This window comes from Saimiri boliviensis, chromosome 15, assembly GCF_048565385.1.
Source record: "Saimiri boliviensis isolate mSaiBol1 chromosome 15, mSaiBol1.pri, whole genome shotgun sequence".
NCBI lineage: Eukaryota > Metazoa > Chordata > Mammalia > Primates > Cebidae > Saimiri > Saimiri boliviensis.
Genome location: NC_133463.1, coordinates 13656058 through 13676400, shown reverse-complemented (window position 1 = coordinate 13676400; position 20343 = coordinate 13656058). Strand labels below are relative to the sequence as shown.

Here is a 20343-nt window from a genome sequence, read left to right as displayed (position 1 = left end):
CATCGTAAAGCAGCAGTGGCCTTATAGGTGGTCAAGTGACCAGGGCCACCAGAGGTACCACCAACACTCTTTGTGCCCTGCCCCTCAGTGTGGCATCCTAAGTCTTTGGGCCATGTTACAGCAGTTCCCTTTTTAACCTGTACATCCCTAGGCTCATCAAATGTGTTCCATCCAATTATTTTCACACCACTTAGGGTAAAAATAACTGTTGCCTATAGCAGGCAATGACTGAGACTATTAGTCAAAAGTGGCAGGAGCGGGGAAGGTACTAGACACTCTTTTTCAGAGAAAAGATACCCTTTTCTTCCTACCAAAAGCTTGTGACTCTAGTGCAAAGCCAAAATTCAGATTCAGCAATGCCAAACACTTCACTCTGGACAGACTCTGATTCATACTTCAGGGTGGACAGCAAGCCTGTGATACTTGCACTGAATGTTTCTCTAGAGGATAAACACAGGGTCTATATCTGCACCAAGAAGACATGGCATGCCTGGGACTGACTAGGTTTGGTGCTCCAAGTTTCAAAGAGTTTCTTACAGTTGTTGGGGAAATTTTAACAAATTTCATTGTTAAATACAGCATGTTAATACCTGCCCTAAAGGACTCTACAAGAGGTAAGGATATGCTAAGTAAGTTTTTAAACATAGGGCCAGTCTGATGTACATTCAGAACTTGAAAGGATATACTTGGAAATCCATGACAATATTCAATATAGAGTGTTATCTTCTTTTCCTTTTAAAATATATTTTTACTATTAGGTGATAAATATAAAAATTAATATGAAAACTAGAATCAGATATACATCTTGATGCTAAGATTAATACTGGTAATGTATTTCCTGAGCTCCAGAAAGCTTCTTTAGAACACAGATGCCTACATTTTAGGTTAAAGAAAAACGAATACATTCTTTTTAAGATTTTTGCTTTGATTTCTTTCTTTGGGAGAAATAAGCTTATGCTTTCTCCTACCAAAAGCATAATACTTAGATTTAGGTAATTACATATTTTTTAAACCACCTCATAAAGTCAAACCAAAATTCTACCCGTGTCTTCCCCCCCCATCCCTAACTCTTAAAACAGTACCTGCAAATAATAAGCATTTAATAAAATATTTCTTAAATAAATAAAACAGATTTTATAATATGTTAAGTTTAAAAGAATGTTCACAAGGAGAAAAAAAAAAAAGGGGGGGATGGTTTTCAATCAGGAGACCACACACTGAGGCATCAAAGAAAATTCACAAGTAAATGCAAATATTAAATTATCTGTAAGATTGAGTTAGTGAATATAATTCAGTTACTTTGGCACCATAAAAAATACTGAAGGCAAAATTTCCTAAATGGCTATGATTCAAACTTTTAAAATACCGCATAATAATGTATTTGGAGTTGTTTAGATTATTGTCCTTTCACTTCAAGGCAACACCTTTCTAGTCACACAATTAATCTCCTCTATTTGTGTACCTGGGCATGCACACACAGGGCAGTAATCTCAAAAAGTTCACAGCAAATGCAGAATGGACTGTGTGTGCATGCACAGGTGTGTGTTTACACGTGCACATGAGGGTATGGGGTGGAGAGTGTTTTCTAATGGAGTTTGCAAACAGATTCGGATTAACCAAGGCTGACCATAGTTCCATCTGGAAACTATATTTTCTAACATGAGCCACATTCAGAAAAATAGATTCAGATGTCTGGAACTGGTTCAGAACAGTTGTAAGAAACATTCAGTACAAATGAAAAAAATTAGTCTTCAATATCTTCTCCTCTCAGCTTTTCTTACTGAATAAAAATGCTTCTTTGTTGGGGGGCAGTCAGAGAATTGATGTGGGGGGGGCTATGGGGTGAAAGAGGGTCTTCCCCAGAACCTAAAATGCATGTTACTCTTGAACACATATACAATGGACAAGTACTATTTGATTTCTTTTGCACTGCTCACTAGGATTCCAATCCTGCTCCTGGAAGTCTTACTCTGCCAAGTGTAGAGAATTAACAGTCCTGGTTCAACCTCTGGGAAGAAGGGCTGGAATGCTTAGTGAAATATAGTGACCTTTCTTCTATAATCCTTCCTGTCCAGTTTGATATCATCACTGAAAATGAGGTTGCTGGTCTATTCTTACACAGAATTATACTGCTGACTTCATTCCATTTGCTAAATGGTAAGTTTTCACAAAAATATAAAAAATTTATTTTTAATTTTTATCCAGTAAGGTCTGTAAATCAAGAGTTCATAATCATTAAGTCCTAACTTTCAGAATACATAAAAGCCTTGGCTTTTTAGTTTGGATATTAGAGAAAGCAGCTCAATAATGACAAAAATCAATGTGTCCCTTCCCACCCTCCATTTCATAGGCTGTAACTACTTGGCTCTTATTTCTGTAGTATCAGCGTTTTGCAGTTCTTGCTTCTGCCCACAGCCTACCTTGACTTTTTGCTGGATTTAGGTTTTGGCGTGGCAGTTTTTGCTTTCTTTTCCTTTGGCTCTTTGGGGATCTTAGGGGCTTTCGGGGTCTTGGGTTCCTTGGGCTCTTTTTTCTCCTTGGGTTCTTTCGGTTCCTTCGGATCTTTTTTTGCCTTTGACCTTTTCTTTTTCTTTTTTTCTTCTTGGGACCCATCCAGTGAGTTCCTATTTAGTTCTTGGTTATCTACCCCACCAGGGAAGTCATCTTTACCAAAACCTTTACTGGGATCCTCTGCTACAATGTGGTTGTTTTTCTTTTTCTTCTTCTTTTGTTGCGGCTGCTGTTCTATTGACGGCAGGTAATCATCACTCTTCACTAGCTGAGCGTTCGGTCCACTAACCTGAGTCATATCCGGCACTGGTTTCTCTAGAAAGGGCTCCGATGGCGAATGCTAAGGGACACAAATAGGAATTGAAATTAGTTTCATTCTTCATAGTAAAGAACTGAAAGTTAGTGGCTGATGCTCCTGAAACTCATTCTATACTCAAGTAGCAATTTTTTTTTCCAACTATACAGCTGTAGAATCTATCATCGTCTCTCATCCAAAAAATAGTATGTTTATTTAAGAGACTATGTTTTAAATAAGAAAGTTTTAAAATACCACTTTAGTTAATACAGTAAAAAAAAAAAAAAATCAGTTCAGGAAGTAAAAACTCATTTAACTGAAGACACTGTCTGTTTTTTAAACAGCCTACATGAAAATGGTGAATGGCAGAACAGTAGCAAAGCTAAGCCACAAAGAAAAAATCTAAGTGGAGTTCTAGCCCCATATGAGAATGGAAACTCAAATTAAAGGTATATAATTTAGCTATTTTTAAAAAGAACGAGTATACTGAACATTGCAAGATTCTAGTACTGTGAAAGTCTGAAATAGAAGTGTAAACATAACACATAAATCTTACACAATACAACTCATTTCTGGTTTAAATGACATTAAAATATCAAATTAAAAGCATATACCAACACTTAATGATTTTGGATTGGCTAAATCTCTTGCATTAACGTGAAAGGTGGACAATGTTTTTCTTAACTTCTTTAACCTTCACATTTCAAAATTTCACCAAGGAAGAAAGAACCCAAATAAATTAATATGACATGCCTTGAAGGAGATTTTTTGACATTCACTTGGGATACACCTAGAGACTGTCTTCAATAGAGCAAAAAAATACCCACATTTGGGATGGGATTCTGAGTGGTCAGCCAAGATCTGAGGAAGTGACTCCTGCACATGACAGCCTCCCTCATAGCTTACCATCCAAACCAGGGCAGGGCTGGCTGGATTATCATCTATATCATGAATTATGACATCTAATGAACCTTTACATTTCAACAAAATACTTGAAAATGTTAAATCTACATATGTCTCTGATTTCCTGTCTTTTTCATATGGTTCTTCTGGCATGTAACACTAACTGCAATCTAAACGATCTACTATGTGCCAAGCATATGCTTTGCACTCGTGGTACCATTCAGTCCTCACACCAGCCCTAAGCATTAGGTGGTTCTTCAGATTTTATAGTTGAAGACACTGCCACTCTAAGATGAAGTAACTTGCCCAAGAAGGTATAGATGTTAAGTGACAGAACTAAGACTGACATCAAAGCCAATAGCTCCAGAGTTCTCGCTCATCAGCACTAGACCTACAGAAAAGGAGAAGGCAGGTGAGCCCAGGTTCCCATCTGCAGAGCCTCGTGACTAATGTACACGCCAAACCTTACTATGAGCAAAGGAGGAAAGTTAGAATCAAACATTAAAATATAGACACTGTACATTTGATTCCAAGACATCTAATATTTATTGAGCAGCTATTTGATGCCATGTACCAAGCTAGGTTATATTAGCTAGATGTGTTAATTCACCTGAATCTCACAACAAAAAAGTGATAGTTTGCCCCCATCTTTCAGAACAGCAAAGTCCAAGAAGGTGATGTGGCCACCCCGGGCCACACAGTTAGTGATGGAGCTAACATTTGAATCTAGTTTTCTAAATCTACTGCTCTCTGATTCTGTCCACCTCTTCCTAACATCTTCTACACAGTCTTTCTGGGAAAGACTCCACAGGTTTCACTCAATTTCTACAGAGTCCAGTCACCCGAACAACATTTTTTTAAAAAAATCACTGCCTGAAAAGGAGGTGGTTACACTGTTCTCACTAAAACCTGCCATGTTTACTACAGAAACCTTCTTTCCCCCACCCTTTGAGGCGAAGTTTCGCTCTGTTGCCCAGGCTAGAGTGCAACGGCACAATCTCGGCTCACCGTAACCTCCACCTCCCAGGTTCAAGCAATTCTTCTGCCTCAGCCTCCCGAGTAGCTGGGATTACAGGCATGCACCACGACGCCTGGCTTATTTTGTATTTTTAGTAGAGACGGGGTTTCTCCATGTAGGTCAGACTGGTCTCAAGCTCGCGATCTCAGGTGATCTGCCGGCCTCAGCCTCCCAAAGTGCTGGGATTACAGGCGTGAGCCACCGCACCCGGCCTGGAAACCTACATTTAATTCTTTAGCTGCATTGGTTTAAGAGAAAGAGCCCAGAACTCTAAGAGATTAAAATTCAAGTCTTAGGCCCTACTATTAGCCATGTATCACCTGGGAAATATCACTTCACCCATCTGGGGTTCAGTTTCTTTTTCTGCAAAATGAAGGTTTTGGGTTAGGTGACTGAGAGGTGACTTCACCCTGTCTCTAAGAAATAAAGTTTATAAAAAATAAAATTTACCTAAGTATCAATGGAACCTGATTTAACTGTTTTATATTTAGTTTGCACAGGTCAAAGTACTTTGTACATATTATTTCCTAATTTTTTTAGGAAATATTGTGATTTCCAAACTTTCTTCCTGAATCCCATGGCATTTTTAAAAATCTTAAAACACCTATTGCCCTTTCCTGGCCATAGCTAAGGGAGAATGAGGCTGAAAAAAGAGTAACGATATCTAGGAAAACACAGAAGCAAGGTCAAAGTTTGAGGAACACACAGCTGTAGATGTACACGAGCAGATTTCCATGCAGGGATAACACAGTTAACTAACACTGACAAAGTTCCCCTCGGCCCCTCTATCCTTTCCTCACAAACACTCTTACACATTAACAAAGGCACTGTCAAAATTATCATTACCTAAGTATCAATGGGACCTGACTTAACTGTTTTTCTATTTAGTTTACGTAAGTTGAATTAGTTTGTACATATTATTACCTAATATAATTAAAAAGGAAAAAGCCCTATCTCTTTTGCACAGGGCACAGAGATCAAACTTATTTGGGACAAGCTATTTTTCAGGAAATGAAAGAAAAAGTTGTTCCTGGAAAGACAGGGAAAGAGCAAAGTCTAAACAATGATTAAAACTTAGAATGGGGAATTAATACCAGGTATGTTTACCTTTCTTTAATCTGCATGGCATTCACTCTAGTAACAAAACACCAGCTTCTAATGAGATTCCCTGGTACACATTTACGAATTAGAAAAAGCATAAAACACATAACACAAAAAAGATTTAAAATTTATCTACACACTTTAGCATACAAATCATGTTAGATGCTCCTTTTAGTAATAAATGAAGCCATAAATTAGTAACTCAGCAAAAAATTTCATCTTGCATAAGGAGGAAAGAAGTGAAGCTAAAATACAAAAAAAGTATTAATTCTGTTTGATACGCAGCAGAATTATGTTTTGGTACTATCTAAAACAGGGTGAAAAAGGTGCTCAGAAATATAGTGTTTACCAGACCCACATCTCCTTAAATCTTTTAGAGAAAAGCTGTTTTTGTAAACATTTAACGAAGAACAGATGGCCTGCCTTAATCATGTGGGGGAAAAACCCGGAGCTCCCAGTAATACCCTGACGAAGTCTCCCAGGCCCGGCCATGTCCCCCACCACACACACACCCCCCACTCCACCAGATGTACGGTACAGTCTTCTCTAATGCTATTTAATTTTACAGCAGACATTTTCCCGTCAATTCCCACTGCCTGACAGGTAATCAATGCCATTAACATCTGATATTACCATATAGGGCATTCCTAAAACCTCTCATTTATTAGAGCAAACATGGAGAATGTTAGATACTGAAGGTATTTTTTAAATGACATCCTGTCAAACTTTCTGCTTGACATATATCCTATTATAATTCCTTATGCCATTTGGAACATTATGGAATATATAAAGACTGCCATGAACTTTTGGAACTTAAACAGCATAACTGATACTTAAACTACAAATCAAAACAATTCAAGGTATGCGTGTTTTGTTGAAAAAAAAATTACTACAAGCTAAAGACAATTGTTGTTTTCCTTAACTCCATTTTCCATAACATATAAATTAGAAAAGACATACAACTAAGTTATCATATATAAAACAGCAGGATGGACAAGATGCAAGTTTAACCAAAGGAGACCTGAGTGGGGAAGTGGGAGCTTTCCTCTGCTTCTTTTAAGCACAGGAGAATCATGAAAGAAAATGAAAAGATATGTAAAAAAGAAACTTTCTATTTATCTCAATGCGCTTTTCTTCCACAACTCATCAGCAGTTTCTAGCTTAAAAAGCTATCTAATTTCATCATGTTTTGCCTTAATTATATTGCTGAAGCCTCAGCCTGTTAGCAATTTTGAGTATAGCATAAGCGAATGATGCAATGTTAAAGTTTGTGCAATGCTTCCAACACGTATGATCTCTGCAAAGCAACATTTTGTAATACAGAGCACTGAAGGACAAACATTTTATTTATAGACAAATGTATTTACATGTTTGTTTACATATAAACAAGCCTAAATCAAAATAATGCTCTATAAAAAAGAAAAGACGGTACCAAGCGGACCAGAATAGCATGGTACTGATGGAAACAAAAGCCTCCCCACAAATTAAGCTAAAGGGAGGCAATGAGGAGGAGGCATTTGTGCTCTCAGAGAAAATAAGATTCTGGTGAAGAAGAGGCAGGCCAATGATGACCCACATAACAACGAATACAAGCTTTAAGAACACTAAACTACTGCTTAAATGGCTCGTGAAAATACAAGTATCAAGTAGTCATTTAAGATAGAAACCTACTATTTGGTATCTTTTTTTTTTTTTTTTTTTTTTGAGACGGAGTTTCGCTCTTGTTACCCAGGCTGGAGTGCAATGGCGCCATCTCGGCTCACCGCCACCTCTGCCTCCTGGGTTCAGGCAATTCTCCTGCCTCAGCCTCCTGAGTAGCTGGGATTACAGGCACGTGCCACCATGCCCAGCTAATTTTTTGTATTTTTAGTAGAGACGGGGTTTCACCATGTTGACCAGGATGGTCTCAATCTCTTGACCTCATGATCCACCTGCCTCGGCCTCCCAAAGTGCTGGGATTACAGGCTTGAGCCACCGCGCCCGGCCTATTTGGCATCTTAGAAATGGCTTTGGAGACGTATTTCTATTACAGACATTCTTAACTTGTATTTTTTCCGGTATTCCCCAGGTTCTTGACCCCTCTACACTCTTCAAAAAAGGAATTCTAGTATGAAGACTGAAGCTCGATCTTTAGCCAGAAGAGTGTGCAATGATTCAAAAGAGCATTTAGCAAAGGTTCAGTAAGTCCTATTGAGACTGTAACAATGACACTGATAAGAACGAAAATGCATTTGGTATCTAGTGCCCAATTCATTTATTTAACAAATATTTGAGGTTCTAATGGTAAACAAGGCAGCCATAGTACCTGCTGGGAAAGAGTACACAGCACCTTACCAAGGCTGAGACCAGAGAGGTTTTCTGAAAACTGTCCCAGGCTGAGAGAAGGGGGGAGGCAGAGGAACCAGCTTGACAACAAATCCTGCCTAAGACTGGGCGACTGCAGACATACAAATGCTTCACAAACAAGCTTTTAAAATCTGCTTTGTAAGGGAGGAGGATCAAGATGAGCAGATATTAGTTTGAATGGTCAACTGGGATAATTGTAAACTTTAATTATTTGATATAAATAAGCGCAAAAATATTCTTAAGACAATCAAGAACTAAAATATTTTCTGCTTACTTAAAATCAGTATTAATGAACTCAGGGCCGAGTTCAAGCCTTTTAAATGCCAGCTGGTTTTATTCAGCTTATTCTTAACAATTTCCAGGAAAACACATTTATTGAATGACTATATGAATTAATTGAGAAGGCAAAAAAGTAGAGAACAAGTTAAGGATATTCGAATGTGTCACATAAAAAGAGGTCTCAGGTAACATGAATTTAAAGAATTCTGTGCTAAGCTGAACATGGTGGCTCACGCCTATAATCCCAGCACTTTCGGAGGCCAAGGCAGGCAGATCACCTGAGGTCAGGAGTTGGGAGACCAGCCTGCCCAACATAGTGAAACCCTGTCTGTACTAAAAATACAAAAAAAATTAGCCAGGTGTGGTGGTATGCCCTTGTAATCCCAGCTACTTGGGAGGCTGAGTCAGAAGAATCGCTTGATCCCGGGAGATGGAGGTTTCAGTGAGCTGAGATCACACCAGTGCATTCCAGCCTAGGCGATAGAGACAGACTCTATCTCAAAAAAAAAAAAAAAAAAAAAAAAAAAAAAAAAAAAATTCTGTGCTAACCAAAATTCAGTTTTCTTCACTGCAGGAGTTTCCAAGCCCTTAACAGGCTACAGAATGGGGGCACTGGAGACAGTACAGAGAGTGTCCTAAGGGTGTTTAGCCATGGCTTCCCTTCTTTCCAAGAAAATCTATGTCCTTGGAACAAAATATACTTTTGAATATACTGATACAGTGATGGCATGGCAAATTCATCACCTTCTCTAGCACAGGGGTAAGTAAGTGTGTGTATCTGTCCATCTGTCTTTCTCAAAACATTATCAAATGTTTTTAAAAAACAGCATATTACTCTATGCACAAATACAACTTTATATAAAATGCACTGAAATAGCTCACTGAATTGGCTGAGTTTATTTTATTCTCAATTGAAGTCACTCGTAGGAATAAAGTAGCATAATCACATCAGAATGACTTGTATAATTTTTGTTATATACACAGTCAAGATAATCACAAAGTTAAAACGAATTTTGAAATATCATAATGAAATAATTTAGCATGTACCTCATTATCATTAAACTTTATAAACAAAAATTTTAAATTACTGTTGAAATATCTAGTTGAAAAAGTATCTGAAGAGTTTTCTGAACCTTTGGCTTTCTGCTTGTGTTTTAAAGCTGTTTTTGGAATAGATTCACCATACAAACAAAATCTTTAATGACGACAAATGAACATAAACCACATTTATAGCATCTGAATTATAAACACATTCTGAATTAGTAGCATCTACAACAATGAAAATAATGAACCAAGTCAGTCATGTTAGATTTAGTGTTGAAAAGTTTCACATCGGAAACAGAACACTAAGCATGTTTTCCATATTTAGGAGTGGAGTGATACCACAGGAACTGTCCAACAGCATTCTTAATGCGCAAAACACTACGCTGTGGTGTTTCTACAGTCAGATTGACTGGGATAACATAAGCAGTGAAACTCTGCCAATGCTAAACCCTTTTCTAAATGTCTGAGAAATTCTAACTGAAACAAGGCTCCCCTCTCAGTGGGAGGGAACAAGGCGTTTGCCCGCAGCTCCTTTACCTTCCGTCATACCCACCACTGCCCTTCCAGCCGTCTCCCCTTTCCTGTCTGTTCTCCACCAACATGACTCTGACCAGTTGTCTACCCTTGTCTGGGTGCTGCCCTGCAGGCCAGGGGTGCCAGTGGGTGAGGGTCAGCTCTGCAAGCACAGAGCCATGCTGCTGGGCCCACAAGGCTGCCCTCCTAAGGCAACGGGACGAGGGTGCAGAGGGGAGAGACAGCACCAAGGTACCAGGAAGTCCTACAGCCATCCTGCAACGCTGTACTGAATGACGTTTCCTTTCATCATCTGTAGTACAGTGACCTGTACCATGTGCTTTCTAAGCAGTTCACATACCTCTTCTCTTCAGTTCCTCAGCCTGTGAGGCTGGTGAGGTGATATTATCGTTGCTTTATAAATAATGGGACGGAAACCTTAAGATTAATTTACCCAAAGTTACACAGCTAGAAAATGGCAAAACTGAAATCCTAACAACACAGGAGCTATTGCTACAAAATCCATGTACTTTACCAAGCCTCTGTGAGAAGCTCTGGAATGTAACCAGGACCCCCACAGTGGTATCCTCAGCCAGACGGGTGGCTGTGCAGTTCAACCCTAGTCGTAGCTGCAGCACAAGCCTAGGAAGGCTTCTCCAAAACCATCAAGGCCTTACTTCTATTTCAGATCCTAACCCTAATCTGCAGGGTAAGATGGCTAAAAAATTTAATACAAATTTGAGATTTTTGGCATTCTTACTGTGTTTTGCAGCTAACAAACATTATCCACTGTGAGTCTCAAAATCGCTCCACTAGCATGATTCAATGCAATCAATATCGAGACCCACTTTGTCCCAGGGACTGAACCAATTCCTCAAGAACCACAAAAAATAAGCTCGCTCCTTGCCCTTCCTTGAAAATTCTCCCCAAATCGCCATTTACTGTATTTCAAAGATTGTAACTTAGCCAGTTTTTTCCCCCATCTTTATCACAGATCCATTGCTACTTCTTAGGAAAAGTACCAGATGAAGTCACAGGCTTGCATTTAGGAGCCATACAGTTGAAACAGCCTGTTTATCTACACACACACACCCCTAGGGCACAGAGTTGAACTGATGTTAAATTGAACATGCTTTTGATGTGTCTCTGTTGCTTCATAAATGCTTGCAAAAATTAGCTTGTTTATACGAGACTTGAATGATGTTTTTACATGTGCTAGCCTTCTAAAAAGTGTATGCCAGTATTTAGACTGTGTTTCTGATCTTGAACATCTCCTATCCCTGAAGTAATTTTGAGAGAAGAAAGAGGGCCCACAGAAAACATCACTTCTCTGGGCGGAAAAGGAACAAAAAACCATCACAAATGCAACACAATGCAAAGTTCACTGCAGTAAGAGTGAGTAAACTCCTAGGTCTCCCAGGCTACAAGCAGAGGGGTAGCCCCCTGAGGCAGCAGGCCTGCCCAACTATCCCCTGTGCTGAGCATTTTACATACCTCTTCTCTTGGATTCCTATAATCACTCCATGAGGTTGGTGAGGTGAGTGATATTGTTGCTGCTTTTATAAATGACAGAATTGGAAATGATAGAATAAGAGCAACAACCCAAGAAAGGGTAGGATCTCCAATGTGAACATCACGATACCTCTGACTAATCATAAGCAAACCAAAATATGAGCCCATTAGAGGAATCTGAGCATACTTTCACCCTCTTGTTCTAAATTTCTAAGCTCCTTAGGGCAGTAAATCAGCAAGTGGTCTTTTACTAGACATCATTTTCTAGAAGTATAAATGGCAAAGGCAGTATGTTCAAGGGCCTTAACATAAGGCCCTTCTCTCTTTTCTTCACCACCTTGCATGAAGTGTCATTCCCTTAGTGGACTCTCCTTAACACATGAATGAGAATCTATAGACCCAATGTCAGTCTCACAGGCATCTGTCTTGTTTATTTCAGGTTAGCCCTAAGGTCCGTAAGTGCTCTCAAAAGAGGTGTCTGGAAGTTTGAATTTGGCAGTGGACCCCCACACCTGAAGCTACCCAGCTTACTTGGGATCAAACTTGGCAAAACAAAAAACAGCAACAGTGCTTCCTGGCTGGTCAAAATGCTTTGCATGGACAGAGCCTATTCAAAAACACTAAAGACGAAGTCCAAACTTATAAAAACAGTTTCATTCGATTCAACAATTTTTTACTGTTTACGTAACACTGTATTTTGCTATCACTGGTATCTTCAACAGCAAGTCTAATCTTTAAATTGGAAAGAAGCAATGCAGGCTTTCTCTCTGGAGAAGCAATTTTTTCCAAGTTTGCATTTAAGTTTCTACTACCTTAAAAGGGTCAATATTAAAAGTAACTTACTATGCTGTTCCTAAGAATTTTAAAAATCAAACTTCAAAGACTGTCAAAGGTGTGTCTGCAACACTGAACAATCCCAGGGGTTTGTGCAGAATTAGGAATAGAACAATCTTTGAAGGGAAAAAAAATCAATTTATAAGGAGCACAGTGATAAAGTTAATTTACACACTCTAGGCAAGTTCTCCAGGATTCAAAGACTGAGAGTCTAGCAAATTTAGTTTGCAATAATTGCTTAATGATAGACTGCTCTTTTCCTATAAAAACTCATGTACATCTTGTGGGGGGCAGAATTCCAACAGGCCCCATTATCTCTATCTCCTGAGGGTGAAGGGAACTGTGACCTTCAAGCCAACAGAACACAGCAAAGGTAAAAGGATTTCAAGCGTGTGATCCAGATTTCCAAATCAGTTGGTTTGGAGTTACGTAAAGGGCAATTATTCTGGCTAGGTCTGATTGGTGGAGTCTTTTAAAGAGGGTGAGGGCCCTTCTTGAGGGTGGGAACTCTATGTTGCTGGCTTGACTTTGAGAAAGCAACCACAGTGGGGAACCTAACATGGCACAGACCTTCAGGTGGACTTCAGGAGCTGAAGGTGGCCCCAGGCAACAGACAGCAATGATGGAAACCCTCCCCTACAAGTCATACAATGCAGGAAATAAATTCTGTGGACAGCCTGGATGAACCTGAACGTGGATTCCTCCCCAGTCAAGACTCCAGATGAGAACACAGTCCTAATGACTTCTGACTACAGCCTCGTGAAGCCCTAGTGGGGGGACTCAGCTAAACCATGCCCAAACTCTGATCTACGGAAACTGAGAGAGCCATAGAGTTTGCGATACAGAGCAAGTATCCCTAATCCAAAAATCTGAAATGCAAATACTCCAAAATCTGAAACTTTCTGAGTACTCAAATACCACTCACAGGATATGCTCAGTGGAGCATTCTGAATTTCAGATTTTTGAGTTAGGGATGATCAACAAATACGCATAATGCAAATGTTCCAAAATCTGAAAAAGATCTGAAATCCAAAACGCTTCTCGAGCCAAGCATTTTGAATGAGAGATATTCAACCTGTAAGGTGTCACATAACAATAACTAACGTTAATACTTTACAATCTTCTGTAACTCTCATCTGAAATTGTTTTTCTATCTAGGATTCCCCTTTTCTAGTGAGATATTTATCCTTTCACATAAAGACAGCACAGAAGGACTTCCTTTAAGCCTTAAAGAGGCCACTGCTGTGGTATCACCGAGCACCTCTATGTCCAGCACTGTTCCAGACAACCAATGAATTTATCACCATTTTACAGATGGGGAAATGAAGGCATCCAAAGAGGTTAAGAAACTTGGCCCACATCACAGAAAGTTGGTTATACGAGGAGTCAAGATTCAAAGCAGGCAACTTCTCTGGCAAAGCCCACATTCTCAACCATTATGCCTACTACCTAATCGTTGTAGATCATACAATTCTGCTAAAGTTTCTCCAAAGAAATGGAAGATGTAATGGCAAAGAGAACAGGGTGTAAGGTAACAGCTGGACAGAGTTAGGACCCCTTCAGACAGGAGGAGTCCAGGTGAGCTCAAGGGAGTGCCTACAATAAGCAAAACAGCGTTTTAAAAAGCTAGAGTCTAACAAGTAAGACAGTTAACTACCACTTAAATCTTCACAGGGAGATTAAAAAAGAAAAACAAACAAACAAACAAAAAAAAAAAAAACAAAAAAACAAAAAAACCTCTTCATTTTCAAGCCAAAAAAACCTAAGCAGCTGTGTTATAAGCAATATTAAAGGTTCGTTCCTGATACTTACTTGGAAAGAAAGTTTGCTGCACATTAGAAACAGTCAGTTTAACACTTAAGAGGGGACTGTGTCCCCATGACTCCTTCCAGCTGGAACTACACACAAAACAGGAGACACCAAAGCAATTAAGTGTTTTATAAACACTGCTGAGGGGTCAAAAAGAGGGAGGTTCATTCACTGACTAATAACGCAGTAATAAACAAACAGCAGTGTTATGCAACTGAGAAAATTATTATAATTGAATCTACACAGCTGGGCAAGAATAGAAGCCTGGTTATGTATATCAGCTCACAAATGTTTTGTGTGGGTAGGTTTTAGTTTTAGAACTGTTCAGATTTGAGTCCCTTTTACAGTTAACATTTTCTCCTATCTGAATACAATCCCACAATTACAACTGCAGGACACAATAACTTAGTTAACTGTCCCCCCAGTTATTCGCTAATTTATTTTCACAACAGAGGAAGCAATGTGTAGGTACACAGTGGTTAGGCAGTTACGCTTTCCTGAGAGGTACGCGTTTTAGAACCCTTTAGAGTCACCGCACCTTGTTTGCATACTGCAGTATGAATAATGAATGGCTGTGACATGCTCAAATACTGGAAGGAAAAGAGAGAACAAACTAGCTTTTCACATCTTAACATTTAGTTTCCACTGTGCTCTTGGAGTTTCCTTCACACTTTGCTATTTTCTCCTTTGCAGGGCTTTATTCTTGCCTACAAGTATACACCAAAATATAGCCAGAGAAACATCCCCAATTACCACACTTAAACAGATGTGTCGAATAAGGACAGAAGAGTGATTCATGTATTTCCTTGACTCACTTAAGTCTTAGTATTAGAATCACAGAAACACTATTCTCTTGGGTTCAAGAAAGAGATTAGTAAAAATTCACCTTCGTTCCATCACTTAAATGTAGTTAAAAGGCAAACCAAAACAAGTTTCATCTTGGAAGACATTCTAGTTAGATGTTGCCCTTATTACTACATGGAATTTTTTTCTTAATTAAATGACTAAATCTGAACAAATTTGTGATCTATGTCATGTTCCCATCTGCATAAAACCTAACTAACTTCAAACTCAAATGGTTGATTAGCTAACTATAAGGGCAGAGGTACACATGGATCTTCAATAGGCACACATTTTTACATCAATGATATCTATTTTTATGAGATAAAAGTACTAAAGCTTTAATGGTGGCAATTAAAACAGCCAAGAGTCTGAGTAGCTCGATGGCTGAGTCACAGACCTTTTACCTATAATGGGATCCATTATATCCCTGAACCCAGTTTGAGGGAGTAAAAGAGGAACAGATTTTTAAATATGGTTATAAAACAGCAGTACCCTCTGAACTGAGCTGTTTCAGTTTAAACTGCTGTGTGATTTAGCATGGCCTTAGCGTCAACATCTATTTGGCAGCCTTAGAATTCTTAAACACACGTTTATTGGGAAATACTTGAACGCTTTGAAAAATGCTAGAGATGCTATTTTAAAAGGATTTGTATTTGAGATTTGTTTCTATTTCAACTTGTATACATCAAAGATTCATCCCTACTTTGAAATCATATTTCTTTAGATGACTTATTACAGAATATCTTCATTTCAGCCTAAAATACAAATACTTAATGTTCCGATAGTCTCATTTAAAATACAATTTGGGGTGATGAATAAGAATGTAATTATTCACATAAAATGGAGAGTTTTAGCAATATTTATTTATGAATACTTCAAACAAGAGTGCACCTTTTGTTTTTATAGTACCTTAATATTATTCAAAATTATCTGAATAAGCTCTATAGCTCCAAAATGTAATAATTATCTAATATCTAGTCTAGTACTGACCACTTCTCTAATTTAAGAACCTAAAGATTTTCTCTTTAGTTTCTACTACAGCGAATTCAGAAATGTAAATAGCAATTACTTGGGGAGCAATCTCACAGGTTTTTGAATCTGTCACCACCCCTACCCTCCCCTGGGACAGCTGGCAAACAGGAAACAATATGCAGAACGAATTTATCTCAATGAGGAAGGACCAACCTAATACAGGTTGGAGGACAGGGTCAGAGTGGCGCTGACCCAGACGGCCCTAACACTGAGCGGCACACGGTATCGCAGGGCTGCAACCACCCCATCCCAGTACACCCCCCGCTCCCTGTGAGTGGCTCCTTGTAGAGAAGTTGTTAGAAGGAAGAATAGTAAAACTTAAAGGATTTAATAGAAGGTCTTGGTTTCTGACCATAACAATTAAGTGGGAAAACTATTCAAGATGCCTTAACTCCTCAACTTCCTCATCTAGAATGGAATTGGAGGAGCTGATCTCTGAAGTCTCCTCTCTCAGACTATCTGGGGGTCTCTGCTCTGGTCCTGTTTCAATGATAACTATCTCCACACTTCAAAAATGAAAATAAAGTAAGGAATGAGGTATCTGTAAGAGGGGGTGAGGGAAGTAAAGATGATTTCAGAGGGAAGTATCAAGAAAGTTTCTCAGATACACACAGAAAAATAAAATTCATTTGAAAAACTATGATAGAAAGGCCAGAATAAAATAAAATATAGTACAATTACAAATCTAAACAAAACCTTCAAATACAATTTACTTTTCCCATAAAAAAAGCTTTCAGAACAACATTCCTATAATACACCATCTCATTTCACAGATACCTAACATCTGTGAGGTTTTCTCACAGTAACTTTAGTCTATGCTGAATATGTCATAAAATAATAATTATTAGACAGTTCACCATGCACAGAATGATGATGCTTAAGTATACAAACTTCGTTCATGTTTGTGAGCCTCTGAAATCCTAGATCCACAGCAAATAAACCACGAAGAGGTGATGGGGAAGGAGGGGAGAAGTCAGAAAGAAAAGGGCGGCAGTCACTCAGGGTGAGCCCTAGCACCGAGAGGAGTCCCGCACAGAGCTGCCGGGCAGGCGAACAGCATTGACTTCGGGGAGTTAAGGACAGGAAGCCTCTGGGGACCCAAATTCTTCCCAGCAGAGCTGAACATGTGGCTGCGACAGCACAGCATGGATATCCACCACCAGAGTGCTATGAGCTTCGGCAGCCACTGAGCATCAGCCAAGGCAAGCTCTGCACTGGCTTTCAGTCACTCCCACACAGACCCTTGCAGCAACATTCTTTCAAACAGTCGGTAGTATAAAGCAAGCCTGCCTTGAGGACTACTTTAAATAGCTATCTCCTCCAAAGTCATCTACCAACCTACTTTTGAATTTGCCTCTTACCTGACCTTCTTTCCAGCTGTACATCCTTCTACTTCACCTTCTTCACTTTTTCAAGCATCTACTTAGCTTCTATTAACACATCTTCCTCCAGCTCTGCTCCTCTTCAGAGCAGAATCCTTGAAAGAGCCACAATATTTGCTGTTTTCACTTCCTCTCCTCCCATTCACTCTTGAACTTGCTCTAACCACACTCATATTCCACAAAAGTTGCTCTCATCAAGGTGCCCTCCAAGGCTCTCCTCTCTCATACCTGACCTATCAGCAGCGCCTGTCACAGACGCTCGCTCCTTGCTTCTTTGCATGACATGCAGGACAGCTCTCTCTCCTCCTGCCTTCCGCGTTCTTCTTGGTTTCTTATCAACTTCTTGACCTATAATTTCTGGGTGCTCCAGGCCTCCGTGTTTGGATCTCAACTCTATCTGTGCTTTTTCTTCTCTCCCAGGGAAAGAATCTACCTATCACTTTAAATACTACCTATATGCTGATGACTCTCAAAGTCCTTTCTCCAACCCAGACCACTTCCTTCAACTCCAGACTTCTCTATCCAGCTGTCTATTCCACAGACCCATGCAGACATCCCAAAAGGCACCTCAAATTTAATGCATTCCAAAACAGGTTCTTGATTTCTCCACCCAACCCCTCTCCCCAAACTGTTGCCGCACCAGTAGCAGAAGCCAAAAACTTGAGTCACCCTTGACACTTCACTTAGGTCTTACATTTGAATCACCTCTAATCCATTCTGTAAAGCACGCTACCTCCACCTTCAACGTAGACAAAGGACATACTCCCAGTGGCCTTTCCCCCTACTATCCTCGTCAACAGACCCTGCCTGGACTATAGCAGTTGCCTCTCTACCTGGCTTCCTGCTGCTAGCCCTGCCCTCCACCCTGGTCAATTTGCTACACGGTCTGAGCAATCCTTTCGAAATGCAAATCAGATTCTATCACGTTTCTCTGAAAGATCTCCAGTTCCTTCCCATCTCCTTCACAGGAAAATCTGAAGTCCTCACGTCACCATGGCCTGCAAGGCCCTCAGTGATATGGACCCCTGCCACCTCCCCTACCCCTTCTCCTCTAACTCTCCCCTTTCTCTCACCCCAGCCACATCAATTCCTTACCAACAGACAACAAGCTACCCATCCTTCTACCTCCCGGCCTTTGCCCAGGCTGCTTCTGCCTTCAGCATTCTCGCCAAAATATCTCCATGGCCTCCTCCCTTGCTTCCTTCAGGAGGGCAGTGGCAGCAACAGATTAAAGCAAAAGTGACAAAGTGTTCGCAACTGTTAGTTCTAGGTGAATGATAAGCAGGTGTGCACTCTATTATTCATTTAACTTTCCTATGGATCTGAAGTTTTTCAAAAATCAAAGTTAGGGGACCCTTTGCTACGACACCGTTACTCTCTATCATATCCCGCACTGATCTTTCTTCCCTCATCCGTCCCTTCCTGACTTGGTTCCTCTATGTTCTTCCTTAAGTCTGGGGGGTTATCAGGATTCCATGTCTGGAGAGCACAGTCAGATGCTTATTTCCACCTGAGACAGGACGTTTCCTCCTGGCATCTCAAGATAAGCATGCCAAAAATCAGAATCATCTTCCTCTGCCAACCGCCCATTTCCCAGCTTGGTTAATGTCGCTGTGATACGCAGTCATCCAACCCAGAGAAAAACCTTGTTTCTTCTCCACCCCACTGGCCATGTCCACCTGGTAGTGAAGACTTGCCTCCCGGCGAATCTTCCCAGCGGCCGTCTCCTCCACCTGCGCTTCTCTAGTCCACGCCCGAACCAAAGGGCTTCTTCGCGTGTCTTCCTCCTGCTGGTCTCATCTTGGTCAACGTGTCTTCTGATTTCAGCAAGATCATTCTAAAATGTAAAATGTCCATGCCTCTGTATAACTGTCGGGTGATTCCCTGTGAACCACGCTGAAAGCCAAAACCCTCAGTGCCGTTCTTGCGGGGCTGCCCCAGGCCCTCTTGGTCCATGTCCTGCCTCTCCACCACAAATGCTGTGACCCACAAGCCCAGCAGTGGCAGCCGCACAAAGGCACTTTGCTCTTTCCCAATTTAGTGCTTGTGGATGTATCAGTCCTCCTGCCTAGAGCGTCCTTTCCCATTCTCTCCTCTAAGTTAATTCCTACTCAACCTTGAAAACTCAGTTTAAACATAACCTCTTCCAAGGCCTTCCCTGATCTCTCCAGGTGGAGTCAAGTGCTCTCACAAGGCCAAGTAACATACATCACGTTGCTTGACTATTATTAGATCCTCTAGTCCTTTAGATGGTGAGCTGCTGAAGGATAGCCGCATGTTATACTCCTGTCGTTTATATATACATACATATGTGTGTGCATGCATGTATATAAATATACCTGTGTGCGTGTGCATGCGTGTGTGGGTATGCATATCCCCAACATCTAATGCAGACACTGACACATACCAGAGGCCTATTGTTTACGGGTGGAATATCAAAGTCCCACCACGCCTTCAAATGTTAATGTGGATGTCGCATCTCCTCAGTCTGGCTACTGCAGCTGCTCATGTGCTCTCTGCTCTTGAAAAGGGCACTCATGCTGCCTCGTGCATTTACACCTTAAAGCAGCTGCAACTCCAGAGCGCTCAACACAGCGCCTTGAACCTTTTGTAGAACTAACAAATGCACACATAAATGAAGGCACATTTTGAAGACTGGTCCAAGGCAATGTTGCAACATTTGCTGTTCTCTGAAAGCAACATGTTCTGTAGTATGTCTGTTTAAGTTTCTCCTTTATCCCCACTTTCACCTGGTTCCAGCTTCACCTTCCTTCCTGGCCCTGCATTTCTTCTCCTATACAAGTCTGCATTTATCTTTATTGCAGTTAGATCGCTGCATGATAAATGGGATTTTTAAAGGGAAAAACAGCTTATTTCTACACCTTCAGGACCTCACATAGCAGCCAGCATATTGTAAATGC

At 40.2% G+C, this 20343-nt stretch overlaps 1 protein-coding gene across 8 annotated transcripts in view; it reads right to left on the bottom strand.

Annotated features, from left to right (window-relative positions):
• The window catches only part of CHD7 (chromodomain helicase DNA binding protein 7), a 180371-nt gene that overhangs the window by 83029 nt on the left and 76999 nt on the right, over window positions 1-20343 (bottom strand). For 7 of the 8 annotated variants that reach the window (XM_039464557.2, XM_074386678.1, XM_039464560.2 and 4 more), the window contains one exon: window positions 2421-2851. In XM_039464557.2, coding sequence (XP_039320491.1) covers window positions 2421-2851 — 431 coding nt within the window. Of the gene's footprint in view, window positions 1-2420; window positions 2852-17401; window positions 18453-20343 lie in introns of those variants that run through there. The other variant, XM_074386679.1, reaches the window with a different exon arrangement.